This window comes from Chelonia mydas, chromosome 5 (genome assembly GCF_015237465.2).
Source record: "Chelonia mydas isolate rCheMyd1 chromosome 5, rCheMyd1.pri.v2, whole genome shotgun sequence".
Classification (NCBI taxonomy): Eukaryota; Metazoa; Chordata; order Testudines; family Cheloniidae; genus Chelonia; species Chelonia mydas.
This window is the reverse complement of record NC_051245.2, coordinates 129,755,705-129,770,355: the sequence shown is the minus strand read 5'-3', so window position 1 is coordinate 129,770,355 and position 14,651 is coordinate 129,755,705. Positions and strand designations below refer to the sequence as shown.

Here is a 14,651-nt window from a genome sequence, read left to right as displayed (position 1 = left end):
GTGTATATTCATCACATTCAGTTAAGGTGGAACAGAGAGGCTTTTTCTGCTCTCTACCAAAAACAGGTAATTTAACAGAATGTTGCATTTAACAAAACAACTGCACCTTGATGCTATTACAATTGGCACATTAGCTAAAATACTTCTGCTAAATGACTTTTCTATCTTTTGGATAACCTTACAGTAAAAGACTACTTCTTAAATGCTAGAATTTCCTGCATACATAAGTATCTTCACTCCCTGAATGAGCACAAGGATCTCTGCACAGATCTAAAAAGGAGAATCTAGCGTACAGATCCCAGTCTGAGCCCAGGTTGCAGAAGTCATTGTCAGAAAAACTTTGGGATTACAAGCTACAAATTGTCTCCTGATGGAAACCCAGATCTATCTGCCCTTGCTCAACACTAAGTAAGAGTTAAAGCAAAAAATTCACCCTACCCAACACTGTGTACGATTCACCAGTAAAGCGATCTCTGCTGCCCCTTATCGATGGTGACCTCGAACTAATAGATGTCCTCTTTGGAGATGGTGTGCCACTTCTATAAAAGAAATAAAATAATTTGCACTCCAGTATGGGGAAGTTTATAGACCAGTCAAATAATGGACAGGAAGTTTTATTTCTCTTGCAGGATACAGATTATTTTATGTGAGTCATGCCTGAAGTGTTAGGTGCTTGTGTTGCAATTTCAAGTGGCATGCTGGACCAGCCATTAGCTGCACTATAAACCCTTCTATATATAAGTGAGCTAGGGATCATGCACAAGGAGGGCTGACTAAGAGGGAAGATGATGAAAAGCAAACAAAGATTTAATGAAGATGAGGTAGTGAAGAGGAAAGCCAGGAGCAGCTGAACAAGTGAATGGGAGGAGAGTAAAATCAAAATTTAGAATTTAAAATGAGCCATCTGTCATTCAAATTATATGCAAGAGGTAATAAGTTTCCCCCCATTGCTTGCAGAAACCTAGAAAGTTTTGATAACAAATTTAGATGTTGGAAAATGGCAAATAATGAACATGGCAGGTCACTTATTGATATTCAGGTGTATAGTGAAGCATGAGACAAAGTGTTGATGTTCATCACAACACAGCCTAGAATGTCACTGCAATTTTTAAGTTGCTTGCAGAAAAAAGTAGCTAGTCTATACACCCATTGATAAATCCTGTGTGCACTTTATTATATTTTTAGAGAAGTTTAAGACTCCAAAAGGCAAACAATGCTACAGTAACACTGAAGAGAATCTTTTAAAGGAAATAAAATGGGCCTGATGCTAGTATTTCTGTAAATATTAGATACAAGTTTGTGTGCTAAATTTCAATAGATGATGGAGGTGGAAAAAGCTTGCTAAGATTCGGCAGCTCAAGAATTTTTAATGCATTAAAACCAGCTACTTATAAAGCAATATTCTTCCACTCAAGAATGATGATCAGACCAAAAAAAAATGTAGGGGAGTAGATATGGTCTACTTGTTACCGTACTGGAGAAGCCTCTCAAGGCTGTTACATTCATTAATATATCTACTCTCAGACATGTAGTGTGAAAGTACTCAGAAGTCCTATGAAACAGAACCTTTTAAAAAAAAGGGGGGGGGGGGGGTTCATAGGGCATTTTTCAGGTACTAAAGCAAGACCAAGGAAGGCCTGTGTTCTCTAATCAGACTTCAAAAGAGAAAAGTGTTCCAGAAATAACAGAACAGTGTAAAATTTTGTTTACAGCATTTTATCCCTCTTTACTGAGGGAATCAGTTGGGTGGGAACCAATATTTTAGAAAGAATCTAGTTAGACTAAACATTTTACTGTTCTTTAGGTAAGCCCCACACCACAACTCCTCTAGTAATTCAGGCCTAGACAGGGCATTTGAGGAGGTTATCTGCACCTAAAGTGAAGATTTGAGAAGGGAGAGTCTGAACAGTAAATGAGATTTCATTGAACTTTCTCTCTCTCTCTTTTTTTTTTTTTTTTTAAAGGACTGCTTAGTTAGGCACCTTGGATTAAAGTTTACCTTTCACTATTAATACAATGTTTTGCTTTTCATTCAGATTAGATGACTTAGGCTGTATCTTCACTACCACCACAAAAAAAAAAGAAGTGTTTTTACAGTGAGAACATACAGCTTAGTTATCTCACTGCAAAATCCTAGCAGAAACAATGTTCTGTCGTTTACGCCACAACGCAACTAGGCAAGGTCAACTATGAATGTGGTGGCGGGTATGGTGTTGACCTTGTTTAGCTACAATGCTAGAAAGATCACCTGTGCCTTGTCTCCACTGACTTTACAACTAGGTAATTAATTAATTAATTGTTAGTATCTCATTGCTAGCACAACACTGCAGTGTTTCTGTTGCTAACACTGTAAGATGATGTTTAAGTCCCTGGTTATTTCTGAAAATTCACAATAATTCCTGTTTATAAAAGTTCAACACTTTTTCCTCATGAATTATTTCTAATCTATACTGAAATGACAACATCCTTTTTAACTATAACATCACTCTGTGTAATATCAGAGTAATGGAATATTGTTCCTCAAGTGCATGCCTATAGTATCAAGGTTCCAGCATTTAACTGTTCAGAGACCAATTATAGCATTTTGCACGACAGATTAATAGTGTTCTCAAATTGTGCTAATACACTTGGTCATATCCCCTGACCTGATTGTAATTTAGATACGCCTTAAGGAGCAGGCTTGAATTTGCCAGATTGTAGGATGTCATAGCAGCTCCTAAACTGCTTGCAAAAAGAGGAACAAGGTAGGTGGGATAGTCTTTTATTGGACCTACTTCTATTGGTGAAAGACAAGCTTTTGAGCTACAGACCTCTTCAGGCCTGTGTTTCACCAACAGAAGTTTGTCCAATAAAAGATTATCTCACCAACCTTGTCCCACTAATATCCTGAGACCAACATGGCTACAATACTGCAAGAAGAGGGTATAAAATAAGATAACAGTACTTTAAAAGCAGCATGTAGCAGTTTCTAAGCAAGCCAACGGAAACATTTTAAAGGCTTGTGATAAATAGGAATAAAAAGTAGCAGTTTACTTACCAAAAGAAAAGGAAATAAGTGAAAGCATGAAAAACAGCAAAGCCAAGAATTAAAGCATATTTTCAGAGGGGAAAATATCCACTGCAACATTCCATCCTGCTCCACGTACGCCACTGCTGAGAAGCCATCCGCTTCTGTCTATCAGAAGTGAGGGCTTAGATTTTCCTTTAGATGATTTTCCAGCAAGATACGCAGAAAGTGACATGGTCATTTAGAGATTCATTTGACAGACAAAGGCAGCATAATAAAAGCAGACATTTTGCAAGTTGGGATTTTTCCTCCACTCAATTTTGAACAAGTTACTTCAAACTTTGAAAATATGCTACTTTATTTGAAAAAAGTGGTCTGTAAATGACCATTTCATCCAATGGTTTGACCTTATCCACATGACTCCAACAGCCTTTAACAGTTCACACAGTAACCTTTACTATCTTGGATAAAAATGAGTAAATAAGATAGTGTATTATTAAACAATTAAGCTGTCCTTTTCACACAAACTACCAATCAGAGGAGTAAGTCTGGGATAAAATGGGCACAAAACAAGTTTGTTAGCTTATCACTTGCTGTTGGGCCTTCTTCAAATTTTATTCTAATGCAGGTCTTGGAAAGACAGTCCAGAACAGGAGGTGGGGCAGTAGCTTCTCCCAAGCCTCCAGCATGAAGAACCAGAAAGCTTATCTAATAGCTTCTCCTGGAATAGAGCCTACCTTACATGCTAGACTGGGCAGGGTGACTGGTTCCTTCCGCAGAGAAAAATATCGAGAGTTGGCTAGAATTTTTCTATGTGTTTAACAATCTTGTGTCCATGAAGGGAGCAGTGCACAGAAATCTAGATAACGGAACAAGTAGTGGTGGTCTCTAGAAGCAGTAGCAGAAAAAGAAGTTACTCTTTGGCATGCTTCCTGAAACTAAAATTAAGGACAATATACTAATCTCAGGAGCAGTTTTTCCCCAAAGGATAGGTTTTACAGCTGCTGACCTCCCAGGCAGTCAAGTTTATAACATGTATGCATGATGAGAAGTGCAAGGGGGAGGAGAGAGAAAAAGAGAAGGGGGAGGAAGATACAGGAGATTCTGGGCAACAGTGTATTTCTATTTTGATCCCATAAATAAACAAACAGAGGTCTCTGATGACCACAGAGGAGCGGAGCCCCTTGATACTGGAGAGCGGTGCCAACTGGGAGACCGGAGTGGCTCCCCCACATGGGTCGCCAGTGCTGCAGGCCGATGCAACAGAGACGGTGGTCTTATGGCAGACATCATCACCGGTTTGCCCACAGAATATATGGTGCCCAGAACCGGTGCCGGCGACCTCACCTGCCTAGGAGGTGAAGGTGGTGCCGTAAGCGCCAAAAGGTTTGCTGCCGCCTCAAACGCCTCTGGCATGAAGGGAGCTATAGCTCCTTGCGGCAGTAGGCCGGTGAGTGGTGCGGCCCGGACTCAACTGGACTCGTCCCAGGGCAGGAGTTAACGGAGTCCCCACTGAATGTGTGCCCGATGGGGGCTTGCTGGCCAACTGGTCTTTAGACCTGGTCGGGGAGTGCCCTCTGTCAGCCTTTCCTTTTGTGGGGCACTGGGGAATGGGAATGGTGCCTCACCGATGTCTGGGACCTGTGGATGGAACCATGGCGGTGCCGAGGGTATCTAGCAGAGTCCTTCCTCGGCACCAGCTCACACGTTGACTGTGCTGAGCACTGTGAACTGAGGATGTGGCACTCGAGGCCGGATCTGCTGCGCCAGGTTCCAACTGAGGCCAAAGTGCTGCTTCCATAAGTAACGCTCGGAGGTGCTTCTCACTGTCTTTAAGGGTGCTGGGGTGAAAACATCTACAGATTTTACAATGGTCTCGAAGGTACCCCTCACCAAGACACTTCAAGCACGAAGTGTGCAGGTCACTTTTCGGCATAAATCTGCCACAGTCCGAGCATTGTGTAAAGCCTGGAGACGGAAGCATATGCTGGTGTCCCCCCAAAAACATCAGGGGGACCCCCCAAAGGAAAAACTATTACACTAACTATATACACGAACACTGCAAACGCGTGCTTGCTGAGGCAAGAGAAACAGAGTTCCAACTAGCTGTCACAGGTGGTAAGACGGAACGGGGGGGGGGGGGGGGGGAGGAGGAGGAGAGGTTGGCAGGGCCCTATATTGGGCACCATGAAGGCGTGACTCCAGGGGGTACCCAGGCCAAATCTACAGATACTGCTAGAGGAAAAAATCTTCCTTCCGTCATGCACATGGCATGCACGTACCTGATTGGAATTGACATGAACAAGCACTTGAAGAACTAAGAATTAAAGACTGTAAGCTGTTTGGGGCAGGGATTGTCTTGTTCTGTGTCTGTTCAGTACGTAGTACAAGGGGGTCCTGGTCCATGACTGGGGCTTCTAGGCACAATGGTAATATACATTAATGTTAGATTGTATTGAAACTTGAGCATGTACAGCTCCATTTGATTCAAAGGCGTTATGGCATATCCCACTCTTAGGGTAACAGGCTGTTCTCCAGAGAACGGGGACTGCATCAACCTTCCCCATGGATGAAGATTAGATTACTAACCCATTAAATAAAAGCAGACAAAAAAGAAAGGTACTGTCTTGGTTACTGATGAAGGCTGTTGGATAGGCTCATGTTTTATCTAGAGAAAGAGCAAGTATTAAAAAGGAAAACTCTGAAGATTTTCAGCAAAGCTAGAGGCTAGATCCTAGAACTAGAAAAGTTGTAAGTTATCACCTTGTATTGTTCTTCAGTACTGTAATCTGGCCACTGTCAGACAGAAATAAGCAATCATTAAAAGAGGTTACTACTAAAAATTGTACACATTAATTTTAGAAACAAATCTTATCAGCCTTTCAAAACTGGTCAGATCACTGGCAACCACCAGCAGCCAGGAAGGCATTTATTGTTTTAATGTTAGGTAACTGAATGTGTGTCACATTAGATGTTCGTAATCATACAAATAAGTCTTGACTAAGTAGCATTTTATATGATATTTAGAGAAAAAGATAATTTAACTAGATTTGGCCTTCTGGTAAAGCTTAATCTTTAGTAAAGGCTACAATCTTTATTGCACAGCCCTTTAACTTTCACAGATATTTTACTCAACTTGCTATCAAAAGATGTTGGTAACCTCACTGACAATAGTTTAGAAATATCAGTATCCTTTCTCCTTCATTCATCAGTTATGGTTCCATGAGGCAACCCAAACTGGAACTGCATCCTACTATGTGAAGTTCATTCCATTTTTTAATTGACAGGTTACCCATTTCATCCCTTACTGTCCATATCAGATGCAAGATAGTAAGTTTAGAAGTTGAAACAGCTGACAGTCATGGGGAATGCCTCATCAACAGTGATAAACTGACAGGCAGTTAAGGGCAGCCAAAACACCTCTATATACACCACTTGTAGGTATGACAGATCTTATATAATTAAGGTTAGTACATGAATAGACTCAAGACTACTCAAGTACAAGAGTCTGCCTCTTCCCCCTTTCCCTTATCCAGTGTGTTTGAGATGACCTCAAGCTTGAAAGTCTAGAGCAGTGGTTCTCAACCAGGAGTATGTGCATCTCTGGAGATTACAGCAACTCTAGATATTTGCCTAGTTTTACAACAGGCTACATAAAAAGCACTAGCGAAGTCAGTACCAACTAAAATGTCATACTGACAATGACCAGTTTGTACTATACGCTGAAATACAAGTATGATATTTATATTCCAATCAATTTATTTTATATGGTAAACATGAGAAAGCAAGCAATTTTTCAGTATTAGTGTGCTGTAACACTTGTTTACAAAATCAGATTTAAAAGTACACAAGTAGTTAAGTGAGGTGAAATTGGGGTACACAAGATAAAAATCAGACTCCTGAAATGGGTACAGTAGTCTGGAAAGGTTGAGAACCACTGGTCTAGAGTACTTAAACAAAAAACGGTATTTATACAACGCCATGGAAAGCAACCCGCCTCCATGGTTGAGAACAGCAGTCTGGCAGACAACTGATGCAAAGAATGTAGCATGACTATGGAGATGGAAATGTCTGTCAAGGACAGCTTTTCAGGGTATGCCAATACACCTCTACTCTTTCCAAAAAAGGGCCATGGATTGGTTCTCTATGCCGTTTCTTTTGTTTTATCCAACTCCATCCATCTACAGTACAATATTCAGTCAGAATACTCAGAAGAATTCTTCGAATTCAGAAGAATACTCAGTCATTCTTCGAACTGGTGGTTCTACCGTACCTAAGTGTGTCAGACCTGAAGCTCAGATAATTACTGTCCAAAAGTGAAATAACTGGAGATGGCTGAATCTTTGACTTGGGCCACATTTATTATACAACTCCTTGGATTCACAAAAGCAGATTGGTAGGTGTTAGAAGGTCTTGAATCTAAAACTAACTCTTGATTTGGCTTCTCTTCAAATATTTGAAGTGGCTTATTTGAATGTCTCCTCTTAGTGGGACTACATGCCTTATCCTTCTCTTGGGCCTTCCCCATCCTATATCACAGCAATATTTCTTCCAAATAGAAATATCCGGATGAAATTTTCTTTGGTGTCCACAGTTACACCAACCAGATGAGTGACTGGAGATAAGGAGTAATGCAAACTCCCACAGAGGCAGGAGTGTGCCAGCTACGAATATTACTGACTTTCCTCCCTTCACTTCCTGGGCCGTGTCCACAGTCCAAGAAGTCAGGAATACCTGACAACTCCCTATTTAAGAATCTTCAATACAACCCTATGGTCCAGGGAATCAGCATTTCATGTTATGCTAATTCAAAACTAATATACTAAGTATCTTAAGCAAAAACAGTGCCCTAAAACAGTTTGCCACTCTAAACATATTAACCTTATTCAATCTAAGACTTCAGGTTACAGATAGAGTTAAAGTTCTCACCTGCCTTTATTCTCTTTTCCTTTTATTTTGTTTTCTTGGCCTTTGCCTCCAGTAGGATCCCACTCAACATAAGAATCTTCAACTTTCAGGTTCAGATGAGACGATGTATTGTCCAAACTGAAGACAAGTGCTGGTCAAGACAAGATTTCAAAGAGTAAAAAACACATGGATTATCTCCCCCTGCTGTCTACAAGAAAAAAAAAATTAGGAGTAGTAGACAACAATGCACTATAAAAAAAAAAAAATCAATTATAGTTAAGGCTCCATGTTTGTCATGGAGGTCAGATTCCGTGACCTCCGATTTCTGCAGCAGCCTGGCGCGGCTGACCCGGGGGCTGCCTGAGCAGCTTCGGCAGCCCTTGGGCCCGTTGCATTGACTGCTGCTAGGGCAGTCTTGGGTCTCCCCTCACCCCACTACAGCAGCAGGAGCTTGGGGAGGGAGGCAGCTCCCAGAAGGGCAACGGGAACTCCCCTTCCTCAGCTCCTAGGTCCACATGCTGCCTCTGCCTGCAGACACTGCTCCAGCAGCTCCCATTCACCACAGTTCCCAGCCAATGGGAGCTGCTTAACTGACGCTTGGGACGGAGTGGAGGCAGCATATGGAGCTAGGGTCACCACTTCCCAGGAGCTGGGTAGGGAGCCTGCCCCCACCCCACCCCCACAGCAACCCCCAGACACCCAAGTTTTAGTAAGGGGTATATAGTAAAATTCATGGACAGGTCACAGGCCATGAATTTTTGTTTCCACCCATGACCTGTCCATGACTTTTACTAAAAATACCTGTGACAAAAATGTAGCCTTATAATTGGTCTGACATTTGTAACTATAAACAAGTGAAATCCAGCCAGTCCAACTGTAGTCTCGGGACCATGCCACACAGAACACCTTCAAATCGGTGAGTCTCAGCAATTAAAATGTTACTATTAAATCAGAGAGACTTTATCGCTCAAATTATAAATCTTGGAGTATTGAGTGACAAAAAAAACTAAGCCCATCTTCTGCACTCCATATCACTGTCTTCTGCAAGCTATTTCTGTGATGAAGATTTAACTGTCATAATCTGTTGATTACAATAAAGCTGAAGCAACAGCAAATACACAGGGACAGTCGAACTGCAAAATGACCTGCAGAGATTAAAGCAGGCATTAGGATGTAAGCAACTAAAGAAGACTCAGTAGTAATTAGTGTCAAATCCTTCACTGTGAGAGAGAAAAAGACAGCATAGAGTAGAGTAAACATAGCCAACCGGCTGCATCCATGATTTTAGAGATCTGATTTTCACCTCTCCTCTGAATACTGTCCTGCTATCATCATCAAGTACTATATTTACTGCAGGGAGAAGTGTTTAAGATCAAGGGGTCCACAATTCACAAGCTTGAACCACAGCAATATGCAAACAAACAGATTGAGATCAGAGGCCCATGCTACCCAATATAAAACCAAGATAAAAAATTATGCCAATACTTTGAATTCAATGTCTCACTGGAATTTAAGCAAGTTCCATCTTTGTTATTGCTGACTAAGCAAAATAATTGAGCCTCTTGGGAGTTATGCTTCTGAAGCTAAAGGAAGGAGCCTAACAGTGATTGCCATATTAATAGGTACTACTTAATTTGAACACATTAGAGACTTCCATTTTGCATTTCAATATGCCTATTTTTTAAATAATCGCTTTAAGAGTTGAGATTGCAGTAGAGTTCAATTGAAAGACAGTACAATACAGTTCAAACACAGCTGTCCATCATGAAGCAGCACTTACCAGAAGTAAAATGGAATTAGCCAATTTTTCTAAATTAATTAACCCCCTGCCCTCCAGGATATCCACTGTGTTGCAGCAAATTCTTGTAAAGATTACTACTACTGTACCTGATTAAGTCCTGAAAATTGCCTCCACTTTGTTTTAGATGTTTCTCTTGAAGTTTACATAGTAATCCTAGAGGGATTCTCTATGTTTTGAATCTGATTACCCTGTAAGGTATTTACCATCCTGATTTTACATAGGTGATTCTTTTACCTTTTCTTTAATTAAAGTTCTTCTTCTAAGAACCTGATTGCTTTTTCAATGTTCTTAAGATCCAAGGGTTTGGGTCTGTGTTCACCTGTACAAATTGGTGAGGATTTTTATCAAGCCTTCCCCAGGAAAGGGAGTGTAGGGCTTGGGGGGATATTTTGGGGGAAGACGTCTCCAAGTGGGCTCTTTCCCTGTTCTTTGTTTAACATGCTTGGTGGTGGCAGCATAGGGTTCAAGGACAAGGCAAAGTTTGTACCTTGGGGAAGTTTTTAACCTAAGCTGATAAGAATAAGCTCAGGGGGTCTTTCATGCAGGTCCCCACATCTGTACCCTAGAGTTCAGAGTGGGGAAGGAACCCTGACAACCCATCAGTTTGATCTTTTTGGTTTTCAATAAGAATTAAGTCTAACAGACTAAAAACCATCTACTTGGTCATCTTTTTTAGAACGCCTCAGTATAAAACTGAGCACCTTAATTACATCTATGAAGTTCTTGAAAAGCTACTTTTAAACTCTTCTTCTCTATAAAACATTGTAGGTCTAGTAATAAATGCCTTGAAGGTTCCAGAAAGAGCTAGATTTAAGTAGACTGGAGGTTGTGACAAACCCTCGAAGACCCTCCCAAGAGAAAAAACCCACACAAAAACAAAAACAACACCACACATGCAATCTAAAAAAAGTTAAACCTTCACTGTCAACTGTAAGTGAGAAACTGCAGTCTGGAAAACTGACAGCATAATATTGGAGTTGAAGATTTTGATTTAAAAAAAAAAAAAAAAAAAAAAAAAAGGGATAAAAGAACCCATGACTTTCCTGAAAGGACATATGGCTCCAGAAATATTTTAAACTGACAGGGTCAGAGGTGACAGCTTAGTAAGCTAGGTCTAAGCTTAAAATCCCTCATCTCTCTGGAACCAGAATTTCAAATCCTCTCTGTTGACTTAGCCCTCTATTTTTCCAAAGCAGATAACTGAACCCACATTAGCGTCCTTCAGAACTGGAACCCTGTCTATTCTGCATGGACATTAGAGATCTGATTGCCCTTTTTCTAAAGAGTGTTGGCTGTGGTGGCGGCTCTGGTCCAAAAAAGCTGCCCTCACACTAATACTGCACACTGCCTTGTTTGTTGCTGTCCTACAACCCAAAAATAGTAGTGATGTTCTGAAGTTGTGTTGAGACGTTCTGCTCGGACATACCAACCAACCAACCATATCCCAACTCCATAAGCATCACTCAGTGTTCTGAAGAGCAGTAAGTTACTCATCCTGTTGATCTAGAGTATGTTCAGAATGTGTCCCTTAAAAGGCAGAAACAAAAAAATCTCAAAATTTCAGTATTTGGTTTTTTGATGGGATATACTATATAGAAAGTACGCTTTCAATGGAGAATGATGTTTATCCACTTTTCAGAATAAAGTGTGGGGTTTTATGTTGTGTCAATGACAACCTCCCACCCCCAACTTTGCTCATTTTACAACGGTTGCATATATTTAACTTTACAGCTGCCAACCTTGCAGACTGAACCTGGGATTTGAAAGTCCAGCTGTGCTTACTGGGTCACAAATCAGTAGTGATATTCTGCATTTAGAATTTAGCTGTTTCCTCTGAAGTGCTAACAACTGTTGGTACTGCACAAATCACAAGCATCTGCTTACTCTTATAACAAAAGAAAAAATACTATACAGCTATTTTGCCACTGAGCCAAGCAGATACAACTCTGAATCCATACAGCAATCTACAGAGTAAAAAAGGTGTCAATTACCAAACAGTCACTGACCGCAACTTAATATGAGTATATACAGAATATTTTCATTATTTGCCATCTAAAAATTTAGAGCCTACAGATTAGTATCCAGTATTGAATGACTATGTGCAATTCTGGGATTTAAAGCATAATTACACCTGCTTTTTGAGCTACCTTTCAGTGGTCATGTACTTACCCAAGACAGCTTCACTTGGTAATCCAAAAATTGAAACTCTTGGGAAGTGCTATAGACTATATGGGTGTTCTTTGATATTCTCAGAAGATTTCTGCAGTTCCAGTTCACTACACAAATTTACAAGACTGACTCCCCAGATATCTGTGCCCTCCCCTCCGACAGCAATCCTCAAATGTTAACAATAGGCTGTCACCTACTGTTCAAGTTATGTGAACAGGTATATGGTGCTCAGGAGCATTCCGTCAAGCTCTGCCCTCACACCAAGCAGCTCCAGGTAACAGCAAAAATCTTTCCTCAGAAAAGTTAAATTAATAACTAACTGGTGAAATAACTAACTGACCAGCAGTTTACAGTAGACAATCTCAGACATTGGAGCCAGGAACGGTTACACACCTACAGAGATTTTTCAGCTTCTCGGAGCTAGATAGTTATATACAGTAGAGTGATAGGCATGTTTGTAATCCTTTTCCATGTAGGGTCACTAACAGAGGACATTTGAATTTCATCCCACAAACCCTGGACCCAGGTTTTCATTGCCTCTTACTCTGCTGCCATTAGCCTGACTAGCTAAAGAGTGCTAAATTCTCCTCAGCGTTTACAATATTGTTTTCTACACATTCATGCGAGACTGTCATGTCATTTTACCTTTAGTCTCCAAAGTCACTGGATCAGAGTATTCCCCTGCCACAGCCTTGTTGCAAGCTCTTACCCGAAAGTTCATATATTTTGAATCAAATTTCAGTCCTGAAAAAAATTTTGAAGCACTTAAAGTTAGACATAATTTTTGTGGTTAGTTCCTTATATTCTAGATTAAGAAAATAAGAGGAAAGTTGATTTAGTATATAATGAGAACTAGTAGCTAAAAACAAGGTGACCCAGGTCTGCATAGGAAGGCCCTGTAACTGACCAGTTATCTGGAGGCTACATTCATTTACTGAGTAGCATTTTTGTTTGCAGTAAGGATGCCCCTTCAACGGAAAGTGTTTTGTATAGTTGAACATTCTATGTTTGCAGTGTTGTTGTAGCCATGTTGGTCCCAGACATGAACAGCAGCTCGGTGTAAGCTCAAAAGCTAGTCTTTCACCAAGAGAAGTAGGTCCAATAAGTGATATTATCTCACCCACCTTGTGTCTAATAGGATTCTGTTATATACAAAAAAAAAAACCCAAAAATGAGCGTTTGTGTTCAGAGTCACCTCAAGAGCAGAAGACTTTTTAAGGAGGGTAAATGAGCAATCTTTACCAGATAATGTATATTCAGTGCCCTTAATATAGTCTATCAGCTCCCAGCATGTTTCATCTTTTACTCGAGGAAGCCCATCAAAATTAGTTTTCCTATATTCCAGTACAAAATGATCAATTTTGTTGTCTTCTTCTGGCATTCTCCATACTATTGTTACAGCGTTGTCAGCTACCAGACACTCTACTGGGTCTATCTCCGGAGCTTTGGGGACTGCAAAAGAACAAAAAAACAAAAGAACATTAGAGTATTGATGAAAAAAAAAAACACCCCAGTGTTGCAGTCTGTTCCTTCGGATCTACACAAAAGAATCAGAAATTGCCTTTGGTTCAGTAGCACTCATTCCTTTCAAGGATGTGCACTCAATTATCTACAAATTGGAACTTAAACAAAATACTCTGCCTGTTAAGTGAATATATTAAACACAAAATTAGCACTTTGCTAACAAATATGCATTAGCTCTAGGATTAACTTCTACCATTCTTGTCTTTGTTCTTCTGATAGTACAGGTCAGGCTGACCTCCTTGTATAAACAGTAATAAGCAAACAGAGCTGGCAGGGACTGGCAATTGTGGTTCCATGGTTTTAAGGCTCTTTCAGCTAGATCTTTTTACATATCATTCAGAGCTAGAGCCCTGATATAGGATCATGCAGCAAGAGCATGCTTCCATCACTTTAGAAAAAAGGTTGGTTTATAATATTTGGATACAAGCACCACTACACAGATTTACAATATAACATTTCCAGAGAAAACAAGGTACATACAGATACGACAGTGACCTGAACACAAAGCATTTACTAATAAGTTAATGAGTGTGTGTATATCTATATATCAAGATGGTGAACTTTTATCACAACATTTTATTCAAAACAAAAGTCTACCAATGATTATGGTTTATTTTCTGTAGTGTATTTTCTAGCAAAATCCAAGCAAAAGGATAAGAGCTAAAAAGCAAACCAGCTTCTCACCGCCAGGACATTGAGGAAAGTATGTTTGCAATAATCATAATTTAAGGTTTACTCAAATTACTGTGTTTTTATTGTTATCCTCCAAGTCCTCTAATCGCTCTGAAATCAGTAGACTAAGTTAACATAAAAGATGATCTCATTCTATCCTTCAAGTACCATATTAAAAAATTCAACTTCCTTTACTAAGCCCTACTAATTAAGTTTCTGATTACCCTTACACTAGAAACAAAACTCACTCCTTACTCCCAGTGTGATACCGGGTCATATTGCAGACCCTCAGCATCTCATGACACCAGCTCCCTAAGAAACATATCAGGGCACATTCTACAACTTGAACCAATTTCACTATATTTCTCTTTCCCATCTATATCCCCAAATATTAACATCTGAGGCACACACCATGCGTGGAGCAGGAAAGAGGCATCAGAAGATGGGTGCACGACAGATAGTAATATACTAATGGATAGCAGGTAAAGTAGGATTTAAAACCCAAAACAAAACCCAACCTTACCAGTGGTCTATTTTAATCAAAGAAAATTTCATAGTTTCTTTCTGAAC

General features: G+C 40.1%; 1 protein-coding gene across 3 annotated transcripts in view; it reads right to left on the bottom strand.

Annotated features, from left to right (window-relative positions):
* The window catches only part of FSD1L (fibronectin type III and SPRY domain containing 1 like), a 64,914-nt gene that overhangs the window by 8,651 nt on the left and 41,612 nt on the right, over positions 1-14,651 (bottom strand). For 2 of the 3 annotated variants that reach the window (XM_037902335.2, XM_037902339.2), the window contains 5 exons: positions 13,128-13,337; positions 12,531-12,629; positions 7,937-8,066; positions 5,771-5,803; positions 439-539 (listed from right to left, as the gene is read on the bottom strand). In XM_037902335.2, coding sequence (XP_037758263.1) covers positions 439-539; positions 5,771-5,803; positions 7,937-8,066; positions 12,531-12,629; positions 13,128-13,337 — 573 coding nt within the window. The remainder of the gene's footprint in view (positions 1-438; positions 540-5,770; positions 5,804-7,936; positions 8,067-12,530; positions 12,630-13,127; positions 13,338-14,651) is intronic. The other variant, XM_037902337.2, reaches the window with a different exon arrangement.